The sequence below is a fragment of the Rhincodon typus genome, chromosome 3 (assembly GCF_021869965.1).
Source record: "Rhincodon typus isolate 14 chromosome 3, sRhiTyp1.1, whole genome shotgun sequence".
In the NCBI taxonomy this organism is placed as follows: Eukaryota; Metazoa; Chordata; class Chondrichthyes; order Orectolobiformes; family Rhincodontidae; genus Rhincodon; species Rhincodon typus.
Window position 1 is genome coordinate 28,181,670 of NC_063334.1, and position 24,952 is coordinate 28,206,621.

Genomic DNA, 24,952 nt, shown 5'->3' on the forward strand with positions numbered 1-24,952 from the left:
ATGCTGCTTGGCCTGCTGTGTTCATCCAGCCCTGCACCTTGTTGTCTTGGAGCTTCACTCATGTCAGGCAAATGCAGCATACGCCATTGCACTCTAGACTCGTTCCTTGGAAGTGTGGTAACACGAGCTACGGCAGGGGACTGGCAATTCTGTCCCAAGGCAAGCATCAGGAAGGGTCCAGACCCGAAACGTCAGCTTTCCTGCTCCTCTGATGCTGCCTGGCCCGCTGTGTTCCTCCAGCTCTACACTTTGTTATCTCAGACTCCAGCATCAGCAGTTCCTACTATCTCTGAGGAACATGCACTAGCCCTGTTACAGTTTACACTAAGCAGTGCCCGTATCCTGGCAGACACATGGATGTCCTTCATAGCTTCATAACAATAAATGAGAAAGTTTCAATATTAAGATACGCCATCTTGTTTTCTACTCACTTGCAAATACCACCAACATTGCTGCCAGATTGATCTTTATTCTCCCATTTTGACTGGTCAGCAATAAGCTGCTTCACCATATCCTGGTCTGTCTCTTTTTGGTTACTGATGTCATCTTGAAGCTTGTGAAGTATTGTCAAATACTTGCTCTCGATCTGGCAGTACCTGGCCTTCAAAAAAGCACACTGGGGCAAACAAAAAAAATGTTTGTCAAGATTGCAACAGGTTCAAAAATAGTTAATGCCTTTAACGTCACATACAGTTATTTCAGTAAAATAAAACCTTAACTCCTGAGAGAAGTAGTAAAATTCCTAGGCATGAAGGGTTTTGATAGAATGGGTCAGGAGAAATTGTTTGGTAAAAAGTTTCATAATCAGGGGACAGAAATTTGAGACTATTGGCAAAAGAAATTGAAGGTTAAGATTTTGTTTTTATACAGTCAGATATGATGATTTGAACTATGCTGCCCGAAAGAGGGACAGAAACAGATTCAAGGGTAATTTCCAAAAAGGGGAAGGTGAACATTTACTTAAAAAAGTAAAATTTATAAGGTTATGGAGAAACAGCAAGGTGTGGGAGTTTGGGACTAATTGGATGGATCAGAGCTAGCAGAGGGAAATTACTGCAAAAGAAATTTGACCAATTAACTTCAACAGCATTGCGTATGTGGGAGCATGGAAGGGCTGACAGAAGAGAAACATCATTTTGAAAGAACGACACAAGGCTGCTGCTGGATTTTCTGAAGAACTGCAAGAGAATCTCCTTTGGGTTGTGGAATCATGTGTGAATGTCTGCAAATCTCCACCAGGGAGAGACATTGCCCATTTATTTCACACAGCTCTGTCTCAGACTCAAGAGATAGTAAGAACTGCAGACGCTGGAGTCAGAGATAACACAGTGTGGAGCTGGAGGAACACAGCAGGCCAGGCAGCATCAGAGCAGCAGGAAGGGTGATGTTGGTCTGAAGAAGGATCCCAACCCGAAACATCAGCTTTCCTGCTCCTCTGATGCTGCCTGGCCTGCTGTGTTCCTCCAGCTTTACACGGTGTTAGCTCTGTCTCAAACTTTGCCATTACAACGAGTTGCAATTTGCAGCATTTATTTGTGACCAGAAAACTTAGGGCTGATGGCTTCAGAAGGAGTCCAGATTTTAATTGATAAATTAGCAGCACAGTTTCCTGGAGAGAAATCAATTCCTAAAACAAAATAACAGTTCTGAAGAAGGGTCACTGGACCCAAAATGTTGATTCTGCTTTCTCTCGACAGGTGCTGCCAGACCGACTGAGTTTTTCCAGTAATTTCTGGATTTGTTTCTGATTCCCAGCATCTGCAGTTCTTTGGTTTTTCTATTCAATTTGTAAAACTGCTTTTGAGAGAAAGAGGTTATAGTTACAAATTTCCTCACCTATCCCTTAGTTTAACTGCTTGAATGTCACCTTTGATAACTCTCTCCAAAACAAAACTTTCAGCCAGTTTTTCTCTGTAATTTTCTTTTAATTGAACCTAAACACCCCCATCTCCCCTATCTTGTCCCACAACTTCCTGCCGATTGCCCCGTCTATCAGTTTTAGTATCAATGCATTGAAATGTAACATTTAAATCAGAGATAAGAAGATCTTACTCAATACTCATGTGAGAAGTCTAAAACTAAAGATCATCAAAATAAGACAGTTACTAACAAATCCACTTAGCAATTCTGGAAAATTTCTTTACCCAGAGAGTGGTGAGAATGTGGAACTCACTACCGCAAGAAGTGGTCAAGGTGAGTAGTGCAAGTGCATTTAAGGGGAAGCTGGATAAAATGAGGAAGGCAGAAAAAGAAGAAGGGGTTGGATGAAGTAGGGGTTGGGGGGAACCATTTGGGAAAATTGTCAAGAAATGTTCAAGAGGGAGACACAAACTATTGACCACTCAACGTGTTGTCAGGAAAATGCTACACTCAATTGTTAATGAGATTGTCACAGGACTTTGAGAAATACAGTCAGGCAGAGTCAACATGGTTTTGTGAAAGAGAAACACAGTCTTTGACAGATTTATTAGAGTTCTTGAAGGTCAAAAACAGAGTGAGTAATGATGAAACTTTAGATGTAGCATATTTGGATTTCCAAAAGACCCTTGACAAAGTGCCAAAGGATAAGAGTTCATGGTGTTGGAGTGATAAATTAGCATGGATGAAAGGGTTGGCTAACTAACAGAAAACAGAGTCAGAATAAAAAAGTCATTTTCACCTCAGTGTGCTGTGACTAGTGAAGTGCCACAGTGATCAATGCTGCGGTTTCAACTATTTACAATCTATATCCATGACATGGATAAAGGGACCAATTGGACTGGAGCCAAATTTTCCGATGTTATAATGTGAGATAGAAAAGCAAGCTGTGAGGAGGATAGAAGAGTCTACAAACTGTCAATGGACAAAAGTTTGACAGATGGAGTGTAATGTGGGAAACTGTGAGGATGTGCACTTTGGCAGGAAGAATGGAAAAGTAGAATATTACTTAAATGGAGGGAGACTGCAGCCTGTTGCAGTACAGGGGGATCAGTGTATCCTTGTACATGAATTATAAACTCAGTGTGCAGATACAGGAATTAATTAGGAAGGCATATGGAATGTTGGCTTTTATTGCCAGCGAAATGAACATAAAGGCAGGAAAATCTTGCTATAGCTATACAGAGCTTGGTGAGACTGGGCTTAGAGTTACTGTGAACAGTTTTGGTCTCCTTACTTAAGGACTTGTATTGTAAGCAGTTCAGAGAAGGTTTTACGAGTTCTTACAGATAAGGTGGTTATCTCATCAGGAAAGGTTAAGCAGGCTGTACCTAAGCTTGTCAGAGTTTAGAAGAATCGACAGCAGGGGGTTGTCAATGGTGCTATCAAACAGCATTTATTAAAGAGTAACCTGTTCACTGATGCCCAGTTTAAAATCAATCAGGGCCACTCGGAATTCCTGAAATCCTTGATCAAACATGGGCAAAACAGCTGAACTTTTTTTTCCCCCAGGGGGCGGGGGGGAAGGGGTTTACGGTCATAGTGACCACCCTTGACATCAAAGTGGCATTCAACCAAGTGTGGCATTAAGGAGCCCTAGAAAAACTGGAATCGATAGGTACTGGGGGCAAATTCTCTGCTGGTTGGAGTGATACCTGGCACATAGGGAGATGGTTATGCTTGTTAGAGGTCAGTCGTCTCAAGTCCAGGGCATCTCTTCAGGAGTTCCTTAGAGTAATGTCCTAAGCCCAACCATCTTCAGCTGCTTCAACAATGACCTTCCCTCCATCATAAGGTCAGAAATGGGGATGTTCACCGATGATTGCACAGTGTTCAGCACCATTCGCGACTCCTCAGATACTGAAGCAGTCCATGTTCAAATGCAACAAGATCTTGATAATATTGAGGCTTGGGTTTGCATGTGGCAAGTAACATTTGTGCCACTCTAAATGCCAGGCAATGACCAACTCCAAAATGAGACATTCTAACCACTGCCCCATGACATTAAATGGAACTGTTATCACCAGATTCCCCACTATCAACATCCTAAGGGCTACCATTACCCAGAAACTAATCTCGACTTACCATATAAATACAGTGGCCTCAGGTGTAGGTCAGAGGCTAGGAATTGTGCAGCATGTAACTCACCTCCAGACTTTCTAAAGCCTGTCCATCAGGAGTGTGATGGAATACTCTACAGTTGCCTGGATCGGTGCAGCCCCAACAACACTCAAGAAGCTCGACACCAGGCAGGACAAGGCAGCCCTATGATCGGCACCACATCCACCACCTTCATTATTTACTCCCTGACCACTGATACCGTGGCAACAGTGTGTACGGTCTACAAGATGGACTGCAGTAACTCAATAACACTCCTTCAACATCACTTTCCAGACTGGTGATCTCTACCACTTAGAAGGACAAAGGCAACAGATGCATGGGAATACTGCCATCCACAAGTTCCCCTCCAAGCCACACGACATCCAGGGGGACAGTTCATAAAGAAGGGTCTCCCATTTTGGATGGTCAAGAGGAGGAATTTCTTCTCGAAGAGGCATGTTAGCCTTTGGAATTCTCTCCCATAGAGAGCAGTGGGGACTGCATTATTAAATATATTCAAAATTAAATCTATCAGAGAGAATTATGAGGTGTCTGCAAAAACAGTTATCGAGGGGTTACGGGGGCAGGACAGGAAGTGGAGTTTAGGCTTCAACCTGCTGAGTGATAACCATACAGGATGGTAAAAATAGATCAGAGATGACAAGTGATTAATCCTGATCCTGTTTCTTAGGGTAGAAACAATATCAGTTCAAATGTGGAGTCAAGTCTGACAGCTATAGGATCACACAGGACAGAAGAGAGCCTTCGGCCCATCAAGTCTGTTATACCTGTCCCTCATTACCTCGTCAGAAAGTGACGCTGAACCGCCCCCTTGAGTTGCTACAATCTGAGAGCTGCAGGAACTCAGAGTGTTGTTTGGGAGGGAGTTGCAGGTGTAATGTGTTCTGTGAACCGGATCACTTACCTTCATAGCCAAAGCATTCTCCCGATCCACTGTGGCCTGCCAAAGCTTAGTGACCTGGTAGATCTCAGAGTTCAAGAACTTGTTCTGCGTTTTGTAAGCTTCTTGATCATCCTGTCAAAAAGAAAAACCCCACCATATTGGAAACAAAAGACTTCAAAAATTAACAACCATTTATAATTCATTCGCTTTAAATTGGATTTGAAGGCAATGTGGTTGCAAGCTCGAACTCTAAAATTTACTGTTTTAAAAAAGTAACAAAATGCCTTTATAAGTCATCAGACCAAGCTTTGATACAGTCACTCCAGCCTTGGCCTGGCTTTGACTGCATGAAATCCTGCTGTTTTCTCCTGAAACTCTCAACAAACCTTGTTAGAGAGAGAGATAGAGAGGAAGGGGCCAGGTCACAGATGGGCTCGAGAATATTGGAAATTGGGCTTGCCCAGGCAGGCAGAGTTGGAAGACGACAGTTTTTGGGAGGACTGGAGGGCAGAACTAAAGAGAACATGAACATGGGCTCTACCAATCATGCCTAAGGCATCAAATCATCTGAGTCACATTTTAGCTGTGGTTGGTCCGCCACTGGGGGCCATGCCTCAGCCTCCTGGAGGTCCAAAGCACCAGAATCCCATCGGTAAACGTACCCTCCTCTTTCAAGAGGCTCCTCAAAAACTCACCTCTTTGGGCCATCTGCCCCAATTGTCCCTTCTGCGCCTTGCTATCAATTATTGGAGTAATTGCTCCTGTAAAGGGTCTTAGAATGACATAAAATGCCTGAAAATCAGGTCTAGACTTTTCCAAGGGTTGAGATGAGAAATTCATATACAAGGGACAGCTTATATTCGGAGCCCTCTTCCACACACGAGTCAAAATCTATTGTCAACTTTAAGTACAATAGTGAAAGATTTAGTTAACCAAAAATGTTTAGGGATACAGGGCTGGTGGAATCTGCCTCATGGAATGGGGGTGAAGCAGGTTCAAAGGCTTAGATGGCATCCTCTCGTTTCTACATCATGGTAGACCTGTGTTGCCATCAGCCCCATCTAATTACCTTTAAATGTGCAAATCTCTCCTCCAGTTTCCTCATCGTCTCGGCAGTTACTTTGTCGCATGCTTCTGACGGAGAGGTGTATTCGTTGGCCATCTGCTCGGAGAGTTTCAGGATGACCTCTTGTTTGGCGTTGTTCTTCTCCATCAGGAGCTGGGCATGCTGCTTCAACTCCTCCACAAGGTCCCTCTGCAGCCTCAGGCTCTGCTCCAGCTCCTGCTTCTCCTTCTCCAACGCACTGACCCGGTTCTCCAAGTCCCTGACCTGCCTCACCTTGTGCCGCACCAGCTCCAAGCGGGTGGAGTCGTCTGCCGAGAGGTAGGAGTTGCAGGCCCTCTTCTCCTGCTGTGCAGCCTCCAGGGCTCGGTGCAAGAGCTTGACCAATTCCTGAGGACGACAAAAAAGTCAGCGCTCAATTCATTTTCTCATTAGAAAGGATGGCATCCTATCACAAAAAGGGGACCCGAAATGAAAGAAGCCCTGGAGTGGCACAGTGGCTCAATGGTTAGCACTGCTGCCTCACAGCACCAGGGACCCGGGTTCGATTCCAACCCGATTGGGTGACTGTCTGCATGGAGTTTGCACATTCTCTCCATGTCTGCATGGGTTCATTCTGGTTTCCTCTCACAGTCCAGAGATGTGCGGGTTAGGTGGATTGGCCAAGCTAAATTGTGCAGGTTAGCCATGGTTAATGGGTTACAGTGATAGGGCAGGGGCTTAGGTCTGGGTGGGATACTCTTTGCAGGGTCAGTGCAGATTTGATAGGCCAAATGGCCTCTTTCTGCACTGTAGAGATTCTATGAGAGCACAGGGAGTGTTTACCGAGATGGTTTTGGGAATAAAGGATGTCAGTTATGTCGAGAGGCTGGTATTGTCCTCCACAGAGCAATGATAGTTAAGAAGAGACATTGAAAATCATGATAGAAAATATGAGCAGGAGTAGGCTATTCGGCGCTTCAAGTCTGCTTCTTCATTCAACATGATCATGTTTGGTCATCCAACTCAGTACCCGTTTCCTACTTTCTCCCCATACCCTTTGATCCCTTTAGCCTCAATAACTATATTTAACTCCTTCTTGAAAACATTCAATGTTTTGGCCTCAACAGCTTCCTGTGCCAGAGAATTTCACATTTCCACCACTCTCTGGGTGAAGAAATTTCTCATCATCTCAGTCCTGAAATCGTGTATCCCTAATCCTTAGACTGTGACTTCTGGTTCTGGACTCTCAGACAGAGGGGCGAAGAAACTGTTTCTACTGACAAGTGAATCGATACCCAAAGGTCACTGATTTAAAAGAATTGATACAAATAAAGTTGAGGGGGAAAGGAGGAAAAATATTTTTACACAGATTTTCTCTTTTTAAAGATTTGTAGCTATCCTAAAGGATGGTGGAATCAAATTCCAAAATAACCTGCTGAAAGGTGATCGGAAACATACTGGAAGAAAATTAATTTACAGGATTATGGGGAAGAAGGCTGAGGTGTGAAATAAAAAGAACAGGTTTCCAAACAGCCTGCCCACAGACCAAACGGCCTTCCATATTCTGTGAAAATTTTGATGATTTTAACATCACCCTCAGCTATGCATGCACCCCAGAAACTGTTTACCCCGGTAAAAATACAGGCATGAACTACAAAAGGCATTGTACATCAGTACAAAAGAATGTTTTCTTAAAAGAACAGATTTACTATTAGGGTGAGGAAATTACCCACCTTTAGCTGGTCATTCTAAGAAAGGGGCACTTGAGCAACCTTATAGAACTCATTGGGACAGTTGAAGGGAAATAATGGAAATGGTAGCAAAGTGACAGTGTCACTAGATTTGTAAACCAGAGAAGAAAGCTAATGGTCTGAGGTCAAAGGTTCAAACCTTACGAGGGAGTTTAAACACAATTAATAAAAATCGAGAATGAGAGCAAGTCTCAGTGATGGTGACTGTGAACCTGTCATTGATTATTATTAAAATACGTTCACCGATGCCCATTAGAGAAGGGAATCCGCCGTGCTTAACTGATATAACTCCAGACTCAGTGTAACGTAGTTGATTCTGAAACAACGTAACACTCCACTTCACTCGACCAACACTATCCATAACCCATGGAAGAGAAATAAAATGACAAGCACAAACAGAAATAGCTGGAGAAACTCAGGTCAGGCAACATCTGCGGAGAGAGAAACAGAGTTAATATCTCGAGTCCAGTGACCCTGGGACTCCTCTGAAGTGGCTGAGATAGATTTTTAATCAATAAAGGAATCAAGGGTTATGGGGAGAAAGTGGGATATCCCAATCTGCGACAACTTGGGTTACAGCTAACTTTCTGCTGATGGGGTACAGTGATTATGGGACAAAAGTAGAATCTGCTGAAATCCCATCAGGACACAGGAATAAAGAGCAGGAGTAAGCCATTTGGTCTTTGAAGCCTGCTGTAACATTCGATAAGACCAAAGCTGATCTGGCTGTAGTCTCAACTTCATACTCTGCACCTTCCCTCCTCCATCCCCCCAACCCCTATTCCCTCCACCCCACATCCCAGCCAAGTCCACAAAATCTCACCCCTCCAAACCCCCTGCCCCCACTAACCCTCAACTCCTTTACCCATCAAATATCTGTCTGTCTCAGCCTGGTCATATTCGATGATTCATCCTCAACTGCTCTCTGAGGAAGAGAATGCCACAGACTAATGTTTATTTGAGAGGAAAATAAAATCTTCTCATCTCAATCTGAAGTGGGAGTCTCTTAATTTTTAAACTGTTCCCCTCATTCCAGTCTCCCCCATAAGGGGAAATATGCTCTCAACACACACCCTGTCAAGTCCCCACAGAATCTTCTATGCGAATAAGGTCAGTTCTCATCCTTCTCAACTCCCATGGCTGAGACCTACTCATCTTTCCTCACAAAACCTAGGAAAATCAAGTAAACCTTCTCTGAACTGCTTCAAATGTAAGTAAATTATTTCTTAAGCAAGGACACCAAAAGTCCTGCCATGGGAAACTGAATGGGTTAGCAATTGGTTGGTTACCATCAGAAAAATAATTGTTTGACTAATTACAAAGAACTTGACTGTTTTAGTGAAGAGAGCAGAGGATTGGTGTTGAGCAAATAAAGGATTAAGATTTGTTGTAAAAATGCCACACTGAACCAGTCTGGCCTATGACCAATTCCAGTTCTCTATTACATGGTTGACATCAGTCATTGCTCAGTGTGTAACACTCTCACTCTCTTCTGAATAAAAATAGTTGGTCGGTAAGTCCCCATTCTAGAGGCTTGACCATAAAAACTTAGGCTGACATTCCCAGTGCTGTATCAAGGGAAAATTGTCAAATGCCTTTAGTTGAGACTTCACACAGCATCCCTGTCAACACTCTCAGAAGGATGTGGAAGTTCCTAAAGGCCAATTTTTGGAACAAGTGGTCTATTTATTCTTCTGTGCATCCTGAGATCAATATCAATCATCAGCATAAAAGCAGACGGGCTAGTCATTAACTGATTCCATTTTGAGGGAAGTTGCAAACAGCAATTTAGCTGCCACATTTCCGACACCCTAAAGTGGCTACACTTAAAAAAAAATTATGAAGAAAATGCAGTCAGGCTCTGTATAAATGCAAGTCTTTTTTTCTTTCAATGTTTTTAAGAGACATGGCAACCTATCCAAAGTGAATTGGATAAACAGGTGAAGAGGTAAAATAAAATTGCAGGGCCATGGGGAAATGACGGGGATGTGGGTCAAATTGGATGGCTCTTCAAAGAAGCCTACTTCCAAGTTATACCATTCAATCCTTCTGTTGCACTTCAGAAATACAAGAGAGACAACTTATGCTGTGTTTTCAATAACTTTGTAGAAAATGCTCCCATTACCAGAGCCAACACAAATAGGTCACTTTACCCTCTGTGCATTAAGCTCGTTGGTGAGTCTCAAGATGTCATTGTGTAACCTTGTGTTGTTGTCTGGGCTATTCCTGTCCTCCTCTGCAGGCAACGGTGTGTTGTTGAATCGATTGGTCAGCAATTTCAAACTGCCCCTAGTACTCTTCTGAAATGGGGTCTTCTGCTCTTCCTGGTGTAAGTCCTTAACTAAAAAAAAAAGACAAACACAGGCCTATTATGCACTGCTATACACACAGCAATAGCCTTTTATTAAAGTCATTTGGACCCACGTCTGCAGAGTTACTCAGTGAGATCACAGTTCCAGTGTCTGTTTCACATAATTGGGGAATTCTAACCTTCATCCTCATTGGTGACTAAATTTAAAACCACCATCAGTGGATTGACCTTTATTTAAGGAAAATCAGGAATTTTTCCATATCTTTTATCAAGTATCTCTGTATTTATGGGATCAAACAGCACAGAGGAATACTATTCAGCTCCCTGTAGTTACACTGGCTCTTTGAAAGAGCTCCTATGCCTGCAGCCTTGAAAACTATTCCATTTCATTTATGTATCCAATTCCCTGTCGAAAACTGTTAAACCTACTTCTAAATTTTTTGCAGACAGAAAGTTCCAGGCACGGCAACTCTCCTCGTTGTGTCTACAGCTACACTAAGACACGAAGAGTCCATAGTCCTTTGGATTGGCCCATGCAAGGCCAAAGGAACAAGATTCCTCCCTCTGGCTGACTGTATTGAGGGTGTGCTACAGGGTTGGAGGCACTGCATTTCAGGTAGATTTTAAATGCCTATCTGCCCTCTTAGACAGATGATTGTAAAAGACCTTGCAGCATAATTCAAAAAAAGAACAGGGGTTCTCTCACCAGATGTCCAAGCCAATACTCAACCAACAACTGCAACAGATTTATAACTTAGCTGCTTGTGGGAGCTTGCCTGCATATTGGTGACCATGTTTCTTATACACTCATACTTCAAATAAAGGACTTTGGATTATCTGGGGGTCGTGAATAGAGCTATATAAACGGTGGTTCTTTTCTTTCTCTTCCAGTCTAAAAAACAGCCGAGCAATGACTACAAGGAGAAAGATGAAGTCCTGCTTAACATCAATCACGTGTGAACTGTGACAACAAATCATTTATTATTTACAAAACGGATTCTCCAGCATGGAACCATAGGAGCCACAAAACCAACATACAGTCAACAGAAATACTCAAGATTTTCTTTTACACTCTGGATAACAAAGAGAATTACGAGCAACTATTGAAAATGAACATAGTTTTTTTCTGATGTTCCGCTTGCAAAGGAAAACCACCACTTACTAAACCAGGTGGAATTCAAGCTTTAGCTTTCAAATACAGAATGCTGCAGGATTTCTTGGCTGGAAACCTGCCTGAACATGCCAAACTGGTGTTTTACAATAAATCTTAATCCCTTATTTTCTCAATGCTAATCCTCTGCTCCTCTTTTCCACCATGGAGGGGATTTGCTAAGGTTGCTATTTGACAAATCATCCATGAGGAAAGACCGGAGGAACTGCCACATTGCACCACAACAGTGGTGAACACTTCCACTTGCTGTGTAACAGAGTAACATAAAAGATATGATAATCATCAGGGTTATGAGAGGAGAAGAAAGATCTATATACCACAGCTATGCTCCAACATGAGATTTCCTACCTCGCTGAAAAGATGAGCAACACATTCTGAAGCTAGACATTTCAGCACTTCAGGCTCAAACCCAAAGACCAGATCTCCTCCAAAGAAAACCCAAGAGATGATCTTGATGAAGTATGGTCAACCTTCAAATCAAAAGTCTCGGAAGTTGCTAATGATGTCTTGAGAATGTGACAGAGACTACCAGGACTGGTTCAACGAAACCAATCATCAAATTAAGGAAACTCTAAATTGCAACATGGCTGGAAAATCGAAATCCATCTGCATTAGGCAGAGGCAGCGCAACCAATCCAGGAGGGTGTGAATGTGGTCTTCCATCAAAAGGCAACACACCTATTCTCATCGATGACAAGGAATCTTGAGGTTGTTGACTTGCTTACTGAGCTGGCGTGTTTTCATTCAGACATTTTGTCACCGTGCGAGGTGACATCATCAGTGAGGCCTCCGATGAAGGGATGTTGTTCTACTCCGCTTGGAATTTATACTGTCCGGTCCGTTATGGTGAGTAGTGTCATTTCAGGTTTGTTCTGTATGGGTTTATATATGGGGTCCAATCCTATATGTTTGTTGATTGCATTATGGGCGGAGAACCAAGCCTCTAGGAATTCTCGTGCGTGTCTATGTTTGACTTGGGCTACTATGGTTACGTTGTCCCAGTTAAACTGATGGCCTTCATTGTCGGAGTGTACTGATATTAAGGAAAGTTCGTCGTGTTGTTTTGCTGCTAGCTGAGCAAACGACATGTTGAACTCTCCTTCATATCGGTACATTCAGACAATGAAGGCCATCAGTTTAATTGGGACAACGTAACCATAGTAGCTCAAGTCAAACGTAGACACGCACGGGAATTCCTACAGGCATGGTTCTCCGCCCGTAATGCAATCAACAAACATATAGGATTGGACCCCATATACAAACCCATACAGAACAAACCGGAAATGACACTACTCACCATAACGGACCGCACAGTATAAATTCCAAGCGGAGTAGAAAAACATCACCTCATTGGAGGCCTCACTGATGATATCACCTCGCACGGTGATGAAACGCCTGAACGAAAATGAGCCAGTTCGGTGAGTGAGTCAGCAATCTCACCCACAACCCGAGTTACAAATCTTTGCTAAAACCTTAAACAAGGAATCTTTCCCAACCAGACATTGAAGTTATCGAAGATTGCTGGCTTGAGCACTTTAGGAATGTGTTTCATGCAGCATTTATCAATGACTATCACTGTGTGCATGGTCTCCAAATGGATCACAAACTGTTTTTTCGAAAGCAGTTGATGGCTATGGGCTAACCATTAGCTGAAAGAAGACAAAAACACTTGACCAACCACCAAATTCCAGCTATAGCCCATCTACTATAAGTATCAATAACACAACCCTGAAGATGGTAGATAACTCAAACACAATCACTAGACATGTCTGTACCAAAAGTGAATAAATTGCCAGATTAAGCCCTATATTAGCTTGTTTTTCAAAAGACCTGGAAGAAATGAGGTATTAAACTTTCAACAGAACTAGTTTTGTGCAAAGCTGCAGTAATAGCTACCCTCCTGGGAGGGAACAAACATGTGAAGCAGCTGAGCAGGTGCCCCAGGAGATGCATATGGAACATCAAGGACAACAAATGGGAAGACAAACTGACTGACACTGAGATACTGCAAAGAACAAAAATATCTGGAAAACTTATCATCAGAGCTCAGCTCCAATGCAGAGGACATGCAGTTTATACGATCATAAACAAAATCTTCAAGGCCGTCACAAATTCACAATGTAAACTTAGACACATTCTGTGAGGTAGGTTGAGATAAAAGGTCCATGAACTCCTTGAAGGCCAGCCTCAGGAAACATGGCGTCTTCACCAATGACTGGGAGAAAATTGCACAAGAAAGAACGACCCAGGGAGCAATCTCGAGCAATTCTGTTGCTTCCTTCAGATAATGAAGAACACAAGCAGCCACACAGTTGACACACGAGGGAGACAAAACGGATGACTCTAGGCACAGGAGAAATGGCCATCTTTCATAACAAGGGAAAACTAATGACAATGGCAGCAGCATTCATTATCTGAGGACACAGGTTTCTGGTTAATTGGCAGCAAAGCTAGAGGAATGTCTTTTTGTACATTAGTTTGAAAAGCTTGAATGCATTCCTGAGAGGGTGTCGGAAGCAGATTCAAGAATAATTTTCTAAAGAGAATTGGATATATACTTGAAGAAAAAAATTCAGAGCAGAGGAGTGAGACCAATTGGATCTCTCTCTTCAAGAGCACATGAACACTGTGTCTGACTTATAATCTGGTAGGTGCAGATTAATGCTCCGGGACATGAGTTTGAATCCCACTGCAGAATTCATACTCAATGAATTACTAAATCAAGAAGGAAAAGTTCTCTCATTATTAATCATTCTGCAACCACCAGATTAGTGTAAAAATATATAGCAGGAGGAATCTGCTACCTTTCTCCAGTCTGAGAACATGTGACCCCAGACCCATTGCAATCTTGGTGGCTCTAGATTGCCCTCTGCAATGTCCTAGCAAGTCACTAATTTTTTTTCCCATAGGATGTTATGTCACTAGCTGGGCCAGCATTTATTGCCCACCCGTAATTGCCCTTCAGAAGACGGTAGTGGGTCAACATTTTGAACTGGTGCAATCCATATTGTGTAGGTGCACCTGGAGTCCTGTTAGGAAGGGATTTCCAAGGCTTTGACCAGAGATGATACAAGAGCAAGGACATATTTCTGAGTCAGAATGCTGTATGGCTTGGAGGAGAACTTGTAGGTGAAGGTGATCTGCTCATCTACTGCCCTTGTCCTTCAAGGTGGTAGATGTCATGAGATTAGGAGATGCTGTCAGTGAGTTATTGGAGTGCATCTTGTATATAGCACACAGCTTCCATTTGGTGTCCATAGACAGGGTGCCAATTAAGCAGGCTACTCTGTCCTGGATGATATTTAGCTTCCTGAGTATTGTTGGAGGCATCATCAGTTAGAAAAGTGTGGGAATGTTGCATTGCACTCCTAACGTGTGCCATGTAGGTGGTGGACTGGTTCTGAGGAATCAGGAGGTCAGTTATTCGCCTATTATAGACAGCTCATTACCACTGTTCAAAGTCAATGAATGTTGCCCCATGCCAGTGATTCTCATTATACAAGAGCAAATAAATTAATAATCTCCAGGGCTGTATCATTCCAGGATTTTAGTGGGGGACAAAAGGATCCACAAGACCTCTTCTCAAATTTCCACTGATAATTATATGATACTTGATAAATTATCAATAAAAGGAAAGAAGAATTAATCTGGAAAACAAAGGCAAGCAATTCAATGCATAAACAACCAGTAATCACAGGCTCTCTAAAACAGAATTTGCAGAAAACCTTGATCGCACGGAGTCCAATCTTCCAGTGATGAGCCTGATCCTAGTGCTGGACTTGTCCTTACAGGCCTTATCAAAAAGCAGCAGTGAAACACTGTTGTCAAACTGGTACTTTCCAGGCATGTTCTTTTCAAAACTCATATTACATGCCATCTGCAGCCCATGCTGAACCAGCTAAAACACACATAAAGGCAGATAAATCACAGTGAGTGGCAAATCACTATAATCCACTGAGGTGAGGAATACAGCCGCTTTTGGAAATGTAAACAGATTCATTTTTGATTCTCGTCTGGAAGTGTTATGCATTGTAGCCCTACCTGATATGTCTCCTTCCTTGATCTGAGGTAGATCTTGCCCAGTCTCATTTGGTCCCTGATTAGTTTCTTCAAAACATGTCCTATTTTCTCTTAATGATTTGTTTCCAGAGAACTGAAATACAGTTTTAGAACCAAAATTCCTGTTTGGGGGAAATGAACAAACAACAACCAAAAATGAAATGACAGTGGTGACTAAGTAAATCTTTAATGTGTGAAGAACAGTGCACTATAACCAACATCTAGCAAACATGAAGAATTACAAATCCAGTATGAAGTGAATCACATCTTACAATCTATCAATGACTAGCATTGTGAAAACAAATTGTAAGTTAAGTCAAAGGGCCATTTGTAATCTATGTGCTTGTTGTGTGTGTCCTTTATGATAATTCTGTACAAATGTAAAATGCTTCAAAGCATTTCTAAGTCCAAAGTCAGTGCATGGTATTCTATTGGCACTAAAATTACTTAGGGACTTTCCACTTTAAATTGGAGATGCAAACCATAATCAGAGTTATTACAGCACAAGAACACGTCATTTAGCCTAACTAGTTAATGCTATACATAAGTCTTCTCCCTTGCTATTTATCTCACCAGATCAGTACATCCTTATTCCTTTCTGTTTCACATGTTCTTTTCGCTGCCCCTTAAATGTATCTGTGCAATTCACCTCAACTACTTCCTGTGGGTAGCAAGTTCCATGTTCTCACCACTCTCTGGATAAATAAAGTTCTTTCCTGAATTCCCTACTGGTGATTTACTAGTGACTGAAATAGACCCACAATAGCCTTGAATCATGTCAGGTTGGGTGAAAAAAAAATAAAACAAGTTTCCCATTCCAACTCTGAGTGAGAGACCAGCTTGTTGAACAATTACGTGTGCATGCACTAGGAAACAACAGTATGGGGTAATATTATAGGAATTGTAATCCAGAGACACAAATTTGAATTGCATTACAGCAGTTGGGGAATTTGAATTTGCAGAAATTATCTAACTTGTTATCTGAAAGTCCATTCTGGTTCATACATGTCCTGTAGGGAAGGAAATCCGCTACCCTTAGCAGGTCTGACCTATATCTGAATCCCAATCCAATGTCCTTGTCTAAATGCCATCTGCAATGGTCTAACAATCCACTCAGTTGCCAGGAGGTAGCTTAGCACCACCTCCTGAAGGGCAATGAGGAAATGCCAGCATTATGCACATCTTTGAGTGCAGGGTCAGCTTATCTGATCTGGACTGTACCTCACATAGTTGACTAAGTGCCAGGACTTGCTGATATCACAATCGATTTGAGTAATGGAGAGCCAGTGCAAACATCTGAACCATGAATCGCTGCTTGGTTTGGGCTGGGGTGTGGAAACAGGATTGGGTGAGAGTTATAGAGTCATTGAGTCATAGAGCTGTACATGGACCATGGAAACGGACCCTTCGATGCAACCCATCCATGCCAACCAGATATCCTGAATTAATCTAGTCCTGTTTGCCAGAAATTGGCCCATATCCCTTCCTTTTCATATATCCATCCAGTCGCCTTTTAAATGTTGTAATTGTACCAGTCTCCACCACTTCCTCTGGTAGCTCATTCCATACACACACCACCCTCTGCATGAAAAAGTTGCCTCTTAGGTCTCTTAAATCTTTCCCCTCTTTCTTTAAACCTATGCTGTCTAGTTTTGGATTCCCCTACGCTGGGGAAAAGACCTGATCTGTTTGCCCTATGCATGCCCCTCGTGATTTTATAAACTTCTACAAGGTCACCTCTCAGCCTCTGACATTCCAGGGAAAATAGCCCCAGCCTATTCAGCCTCTCCCTATAGCGCAAACTCTCCAACCCTGGCAACATCCTTGTAAATCTTTTCTGCACCCTTTCAAGTTTCACAACATCCTTCCTGTAGCCGGGGGGCCAGAATTGCACAAAGTATTCCAAAAGTGGCCTAACCAATGTCCTGTACAGCCCCGAATGACCTCCTAACTCCTTTACTCGATGTACTGACCAATAAAGGCAAGCTTACCAAACAACTTCTTCACATCCTATCTGCATGGGACTCCACTTTCAATGAACAATGAACCTGCACTCCAAGGTCTCATTGTTGATGAATGTTTTCCAGCAGAACCTCTTTGAACAGCAAAATCTCCCATGGGAGCCTGGGCCAGTGCAACCCGACAAAATTTGGGGAATGGCAAAAAAAACTGCTTTTATAGAGAAAAGGAAATGACTCAGAACTGCTAATGCCATTGACATTGCTGTGGGCAGCAGCCTCTGCTTCTGAACTTCAGGCAGCTTCGTGGTTTACCAGTGGGCTTCGATAAAAACTGAATGAGTTTTTTTTTTGAAAGCCCACTGGTAAAGTACAAGGCTGCTGGATGGTCAGCAGCAACAATTCCCACTTGGTACAGCTGTCAGTGGGTTTAGCTATTCTATTTTTATTAAAAGTCAGCTAACAAACCATGAAAGTGCCTGAAGGACATTCTCACTCAGTTTTCTATTTTTTCCAAACTGACAATTTGCCTCGAGTAGGATCTGTCTGTAAAAGTTGTGATTGGAGGAGCAGTGAGCGCAGGAGCCATGGAGCTGCTGTTCCAATCACAGACTCTGTCTCGACCAATCAAAGATTCTGTATCAGGAGGAGCAGTAAAAGCGGTAGAGAAGGAATCCATGATTGTGGGAAGAGCAGGCACAAAATTGACAGAATCTGTGATTGGAACAGAAGCTCTGACCTGCCCACATGCCATTTCTCCAATCACAGCTCAGGCTGGTTTCAGCTGATATTTAGCTTGTCCTCTCCTGCTGAATAGTGATTGATAACAGTGGCTGAAGCTAGAGCTTCGATATCCTAATCTCAGACCCCACTGCTCCCGAGAAACATTACCCCTGTTATGCAATAGTCTCATGGTCTGAGAGCCATCAGGCACTTGTTGTTGAAGTGGGCGCCTGAGTCTTGAACAAAGTCTCCGTGGTCCAAGTGATTGAGAACTCCTGCATTGTGTCCCCAAACAAAGTAACGCTTTGAACTTTCAGTTATTAAACAAGTTCTCTATGACTTTAATCATTATTCTCATTAATATTTAGATTTTAGCTTTCTCACTGTTCTGTTTATATTGGTAAGAAATTTGGATTATGAGTGGGAGTCTGGTAAAACCAAAGGCATTATTCACCAAAGATGTGTTTAAACCACATTTACCGTCTGCTAACACCACCATCTTAAAGGAGCTCATGTTGGCAATTAGCAGCACAAACATAATTAAAAGTGGAACAAAAAAAGAAGCTGCTGGAAAAGCTCAGCAGGTCTGGCAGCATCTGTGGAGAAAAAAATCAGAGTTAATGTTTCGGGTCTGGTGACCCTTCCTCAGAACTACCATCAGTTCTGAGGAAGGGTCACCGGACCCAAAATGTTAACTCTGATTTATTCTCCACAGATGCTGCCAGACCTGCTGAGCTTTTCCAGCAGCTTCTTTTTTTGTTTCTGATTTACAGCATCTGCAGTTCTTTCGGTTTTTATAATTAAAAGTGGCTTTAAAGTCTGAATCTATAGACATGCTTCACGCAGTTTCAAATTTTTTTAACTTAATCCTCTCTATTTCATTGCTGCTCAGTGGCTGCTTTTATTGTGTGGTTTTCTTCATAAAATCATTCTGCAGAGATGATAGCCCTCCATTACAAATGCAGCATATTCTGCCTTATTGTTCCTCAAGGATCCTCCTATTTCTCTGTGTGCCTGTGCCCACGTGTATGCTTGTTTGTTACTGCAACAGCCCTGATGAGGAAAAAAACAGGTCACATGGGCATTGTGGGGGCAGGGAGTGGGGCTGGAGGGGATGGGGAATGCAAGTCTGAAAATTTCCCAGAGGCACAACACACTTTCACCGATCTTAAAAATGCCAAATTATACAGCACAGAGGAAAAAGTTATTTTTGGCTCATTGCACCTCTTCTGACTCTTTGAAAGCGCTTCCCAATTTGTCCAATTCCACAACACCTCTTTCCCCAGAGTCCTCACAATATTTGTGGATGCAGCACGATGGTTCAGTGGTTAGCGCTGCTGCCTCCCAGGACCAGGGTCCCAGGTTTGATTCCATTCTCGGGTGATTGTGTGTGGAGTTTGCACATGCTCCCTGTGTCAGTGTGGGTTTCCTCCGGGTGCTGTGTGTTTCCTCCCACAGCCCAAGGATGTGCAGGTTATCTGGATTGGTCACGCTAAATTGCCCCATAGTGTCCAGGGATGTGCAGGTTAGGTGGACTAGGGTTACAGGGTGAGGATACAGGAGTGGGTCTGGGTAGGATGTTCTTTGGAAGGTTGGTGTGTTCTCGATGGACTACTTCCACACCGTAGGTTCTATAATTCTACAATCATATATGTACCCAACTCCTTTTGGAAGTTACTGCTGAATCTTCTTCCACAATCCTTTAAGGCAACATATTCCAAACCATAACCTCTGCATATCCTACACATCCCCCAGTGAAAGATATTATAATGTCAAAAACACTTACTGGATTTCTGTTCCCAGATGTTTGAGAGAGATGTTGTGCAGGGTGGTGGGCTGTAGGGGAGCAGGGAGAGAAGCTGCTTCCACTCCGACGAGACCAGTAGGCGTTTTCACAGGATCCAAGAACTCATCTGTTTCCTCTGAAAAAAATGAGAACTTTTTTCACCACCCTCATTAAAAATGTATGAAAAAATGACTCACTTGTCATCAGTGCTGATTATTCCCAATTTATACTTTCTAAAACTCAATTGTCTGCTCCCATTTTTTTTTCGAGCAAGGTATTTCATACCATTTCAAATGCCAATGCATACAAATTTTATAGGCTTTCGCACCTACAAGCAAAGACTTCAAAACACTGTACAGGCCATAATCAGTCCATTTTTCTTAATGTGCACACATGAGGAACAATGTTACATAGGATTATAAAGATTTACAGAACAGACACAGACAATTCAGCATTAACACAACCTCAAACTCCCAAGCTGCTGTTTATGCTGTACCATACTTGAAAGATTAGCATACATGTTCATCAGATAACAGAGAATACAAATTGACTGTTGGTCTTTATTTGAAATAGAATAGGGTATAAAATTAGGGGTGGTCTTGCTAAAACTATACAAAGCACTAGTCAGACTATACCTGAAACATCTGAACAGTTTTGAACCCCTTATCTAAGGAAAGATGTACTGGCATTAGAGGCAGCCCTGAGAAAGTTCATAAGGTTGATCCTGGGTGTGGATGGATTGTCTTATGAGGAAGGATTGAGCAGGTTAGTTTTGTACTCATTGGAATTTAGAAGAATTTGTTGGTACGCATAAGATTCTTAGGGGACTTGGCAGGGTGAATGCAGAAGGGTTGTTTGCCCTTATGAGACAGTCTAGGACCAGAGGACATAATCTCAGAATAGGGGTCAACGTTTAAGACAGAGCCTAGGAGGAATTTCTTCTCTCAGAGCGCAGTGAATCTGTGGAATTCTTTATGACAGGGAGCTGTAAAGGTGGGGTTAAGTATATTAAAGCTGAGATTTTTTGATCAGTAGAGCAACCAAGGGTTATGGAGACAAGGCAGGAAGATGGAGTCAAGGATTATTAGATAAGCTATGATCTCATTGAACAGCAGAGCAGACTCATTGGACAAATGGATTACTTTGGCTCCTACTTCTTATGGTGTTATAATCGAGCCACCTCTCATCTCTTTTTTATTTAAATCTACCATCATAACCATCTATTCCCTTCTCTCTCATGTGCTTTTCTATTTTCCCCTTAAATGCATTGATACTGTTCACTTCAATCACTCATGGTGTTAATGAGTTCCATGTTCTCACTACTCTCTGGGTAAAGGACTTTCTTCTGAATTGTCTATTTGATCTCTTGGAGACCATTTTTATATTCATAGCTTCCAGTCCTGATCTTTCTCACAAAGGAAACTGTCTCACTGCATCCAATCTATCAAATCCCTTTAGAATTTTAAGACCTCTATTTGGTCACTCCTCAGCCTTCCATTTTCAAGAAAGGAGACCCACCTTGTTAATTCTTTCCTGATATCTACCCATGCAATCCCTCAACCGCGTATCTCTTTTTAAGCAACATTTAAGTTCTGCACTACTACGCAATTATTTGTGTGCCTTTTCAATAGACACTTTTCATAATATGACAACCAGTATCACATGCAGTGACTCAGTTATGGTCCAACTAAAATTCAATGCAAGTTTAGCATAAACCTTACTTACTTTTCAATTCTATCCCTGCAGAAATAAAACCTGACAGTCGGTTTGCTTTTTATTTTACCCACAACGCAGCTTTTATTGATTGATGTAGCTGTATTCTGAGATCCCCTTTATCCCTTCACCCCACCTAGACTTGGAACTTCTAAGTACTAAGTGACAGCCCTTCTCTTCCTACCAACAGTAGTGTCTCACATTCATTCGGTGTTGAATTTCCTTGGCTGACTCTTTGGCCATTCCGCAAAATTTATATATCTCTTGCAGCCCTCTTCAGTATTGACTATCCCCCCCAAGTTTGTTATCATTCATAAATTTAGAAGTGGTGACATTGACATTTGGGGATGCTGAAAACATTGTTGTGTGCATTAGCACAGGTAATACTGCTTGGTTCACTGTGGGCACCATTTGTGAACATGTGCATACAGCAGTCTTTCCTCGTTTGTACAGCCAAAAAGTTATTGTATCATATCCACATCACAGAAACAGGAAATTCAGCTCAATAGGTGCAAAGGAAGTCACATCTGAAGCCACCACTGTAATATAGGAAGTGATTGGTGCATGCAGTGAGATCCCACAAACAGTAGGATAATCGTCACACATGATTTTGTTTTAATGATATTGCTAATGGAGAAATTTTGACCACAAGGTCATGCATTTATTCAATATAGTGGCCACAAAGTCAGCAGAACCCACTTGACAGGGTAGGCAAAGCCTCAGTTCAACACCTTATCTAAAAGTCAGCACACTCTGGTCAAAAGAAAGAAGGAAGCATATGTCAGGTATAGACCAGAGAAATCGCATGAATCCTTAGAAGAGTATAAAGGCAGTAGGAGTATACTTAAGAGGAAAAAAAGAGGAGGACAAAAAGGGGACACAAGATAGCTTTGGCAAATAGGGTTAAGGAGAATCCAAAGGGATTCTACAAACACATTAAGGACTAAGGTGGGTAACTAAGGAGAGAATAAGGACCCTTAAAGATCAGCAAGGCTGCCTCTGTGTGCTGACTTTTGGAACCACAGAAGATGGGGGAGATACTACGGTGTTTATGGTGTTTACTGTGCAGAAGGATATGGAAGATAGAGAACATGGGGAAATAAATAGTGACATTTGAAAATGTCCATATTACAGAGGAGGTGGTGCTGTACATCTTAAAATGCGTAATAGTGGATAAATCCCTGACACCTGACCAGGTGTACCATAGAACTCTGTTAGAAGCTAGGGAGGTGATTGCTACGCCCATTGCAGAGATATTTGTACCATTGATAGGCACAGGCAAAGTGCCGGAAGACTGGAGATTGATTAATGTGGTGCCACTATTTAAGAAAGGTGGTAAAGAAAAGCCAGGGAACTGTAGACTGGTGAGCCTGACACCGGTGGTGGGCAGGTTGTTGGAGGGGATTCTGAGCAACAGGATCTACATGTATTTGGAAAAGCAAGGACTGGTTAGGGAATAGTCAACATGTCTCATTAACTTGAGTTTTTTGAAAAAGTAACGAAGAGAATTGATGAGGGTAGAGCGGTGGTGTTGATCTATATGGATTTCAGTCAGGCGTTCGACAAGGTTCCACATGGTAGACTGGTCAGTAAGGTTAGATCACATGGAATACAGGGAGAACTAGTCATTTGGATACAGAACTGGCTTGAATGTAGAAGATGGAGGGTGGTAGTGGAGGGCTGCTTTTCAGACTGGAAGCATGTGACCAGCGGTGTGCCACAAGGATCGGTGCTGGGTCACTGCATTTTGTCATTTACATAAATGATTTAAATGTGAACATAGAAGATATGATTAGTAAGTTGGCAGACAGCACCAAAATTGGAGGTATAGTGGACAACAAAGAAGGTTACCTCAGAGCACAACAGGATCTCGATCAGATGGGCCAGTGGGCCGAGGAGTAGCAGATGGAGTTTAACTTAGATAAATGTGAGGTGCTGCATTTTGGAAAGGCAAATCAGGGCAGGACTTATACACTTAAGGTTAAGTCCTGAGAAGTGTCGCTGAACAAAGAGACCTTGGAGTGCAGGTTCATAGTTCCCTGAAATTGGAGTTGCAGGTAGATAGGATAGTGAAGAAGGCATTCGGGTTCGCTTTCCTTTATTGGTCAGCACATCGAGATAGGAGTTGGGAGGTCATGTTGTGGCTGTACAGGACATTGGTTAGGCCAATTTTGGAAGGCTATGTGCAATTCTGGTCTCCCTGCTAGAGGAATGATGTGAAACTTGAAATGGTTCAGAAAAGGTTTACAAGGATGTTACCAGCGTTGCAGGGGTTGAGCTAAAGGGAAAGGCTGAATAGACTGGGGCTATTTTCCATGGAGTGTCAGAGGCTGAGAGGTGACCTTATAGAGGTTTATAAAATCATGAGGGACGTGGATAGGGTAGATAGACAAGGTCTTTTCCCCCAGAGTGTGGGGAAGTCCAAAACTGGAGGGCATAGGTTTAAAGGTGAGAGAGAAAAGATATAAAAAGGGACCTAAGGGGACAATTTTTTGATTGATTTATTGTCACGTGTACCTAAGTACAGTGAAAAGCTTTGTTTACCAGCAGTACAGGCAGATCATTGTAATCAAGGACACACAGATCATAGGGTGAAAAAAACTTGACAAAGGCATCCAAGTTATATTGCAAAGAGCATGCACTAGGCAAGATCAGCATTATTTGAAATTAGAGGGTCAATTCATCAGTCTAATAACAGCAGGGAAGAAGCTGTTCTTGAACATGTGTTCAAGCTTCCGTATCTTCTGTCTGACAGAAGAGTTGCAGGAGATCATTACTGGGGTGCGATGGGTCTGTGATGACGTTGGCCGCCTTTCCACGGCAACAAGCCATGTAAATAGAATGCATGGGACGTTTGGCTTCTGTGATGGTCCGGGCTGTGTACACAACCTCCTGTAGTTTCTTACAGTCCTGGGTAGAGCAGTTGCCATACCAGGTTGGTATGCACCTGGACAGGATGCTTTCAATGGGGCATGTATAAAAGTTGGTGAGGATCCTTGTGGACATGCCAAATATCCTGAGCCGCCTGAGGAAGAGGCATTGTTGTCCCTTCTTGACTGTTGCATCTACGTGGGAAGTCCAGGACAGGTTGTCAGTTATCATTCTTAGGAACTTGATGCTTTCGACCACCGTTCCATTGATGTAGATGGGTGTATGTTCTCCTGTCTCTTCCTGAAGTCAATGATCAGTTCTTTAGTTTTGTTGACATTGAGAGAGAGGCTGTTCTCATTGCACCATGTCACCAAGCAAATCACCTCTATCTTCTTTCTGTATTCTGACTCGTTGTTTGATATCTGTCCTACCACAGTGATGTCATCAGCAAACTTGTAGATGGCAAACATTCAGAATTTGGCACCACGGTCATGGGTGTACATGGAGTACAGTAGGGGGCTGAGAACACATCCTTGGGGCGTTCTAGTGTTGAATGTTTTATGAAGGAGGTGCAGTTACCTATCCTCACTGATTGCAGCCTGTGGGTGAGAAAGCTGAGGATCCAATTGCAGAGGACAGAGCT

General features: G+C 42.6%; 1 protein-coding gene across 1 annotated transcript in view; it reads right to left on the reverse strand.

The window, feature by feature from the left end:
• tbc1d2 (TBC1 domain family, member 2) overlaps positions 1-24,270 on the reverse strand; it is a 45,961-nt gene extending 21,691 nt beyond the window's left edge. Inside the window, exons 1-7 of the mRNA XM_020515762.2 lie at positions 24,216-24,270; positions 19,726-19,861; positions 15,241-15,380; positions 9,871-10,058; positions 5,991-6,374; positions 4,943-5,053; positions 432-616 (exon numbers count right to left, since the gene is read on the reverse strand). Of these exons, the coding sequence (XP_020371351.1) occupies positions 432-616; positions 4,943-5,053; positions 5,991-6,374; positions 9,871-10,058; positions 15,241-15,380; positions 19,726-19,861; positions 24,216-24,270 (1,199 nt within the window). The remainder of the gene's footprint in view (positions 1-431; positions 617-4,942; positions 5,054-5,990; positions 6,375-9,870; positions 10,059-15,240; positions 15,381-19,725; positions 19,862-24,215) is intronic.
• Positions 24,271-24,952: the final 682 nt, after the last annotated feature.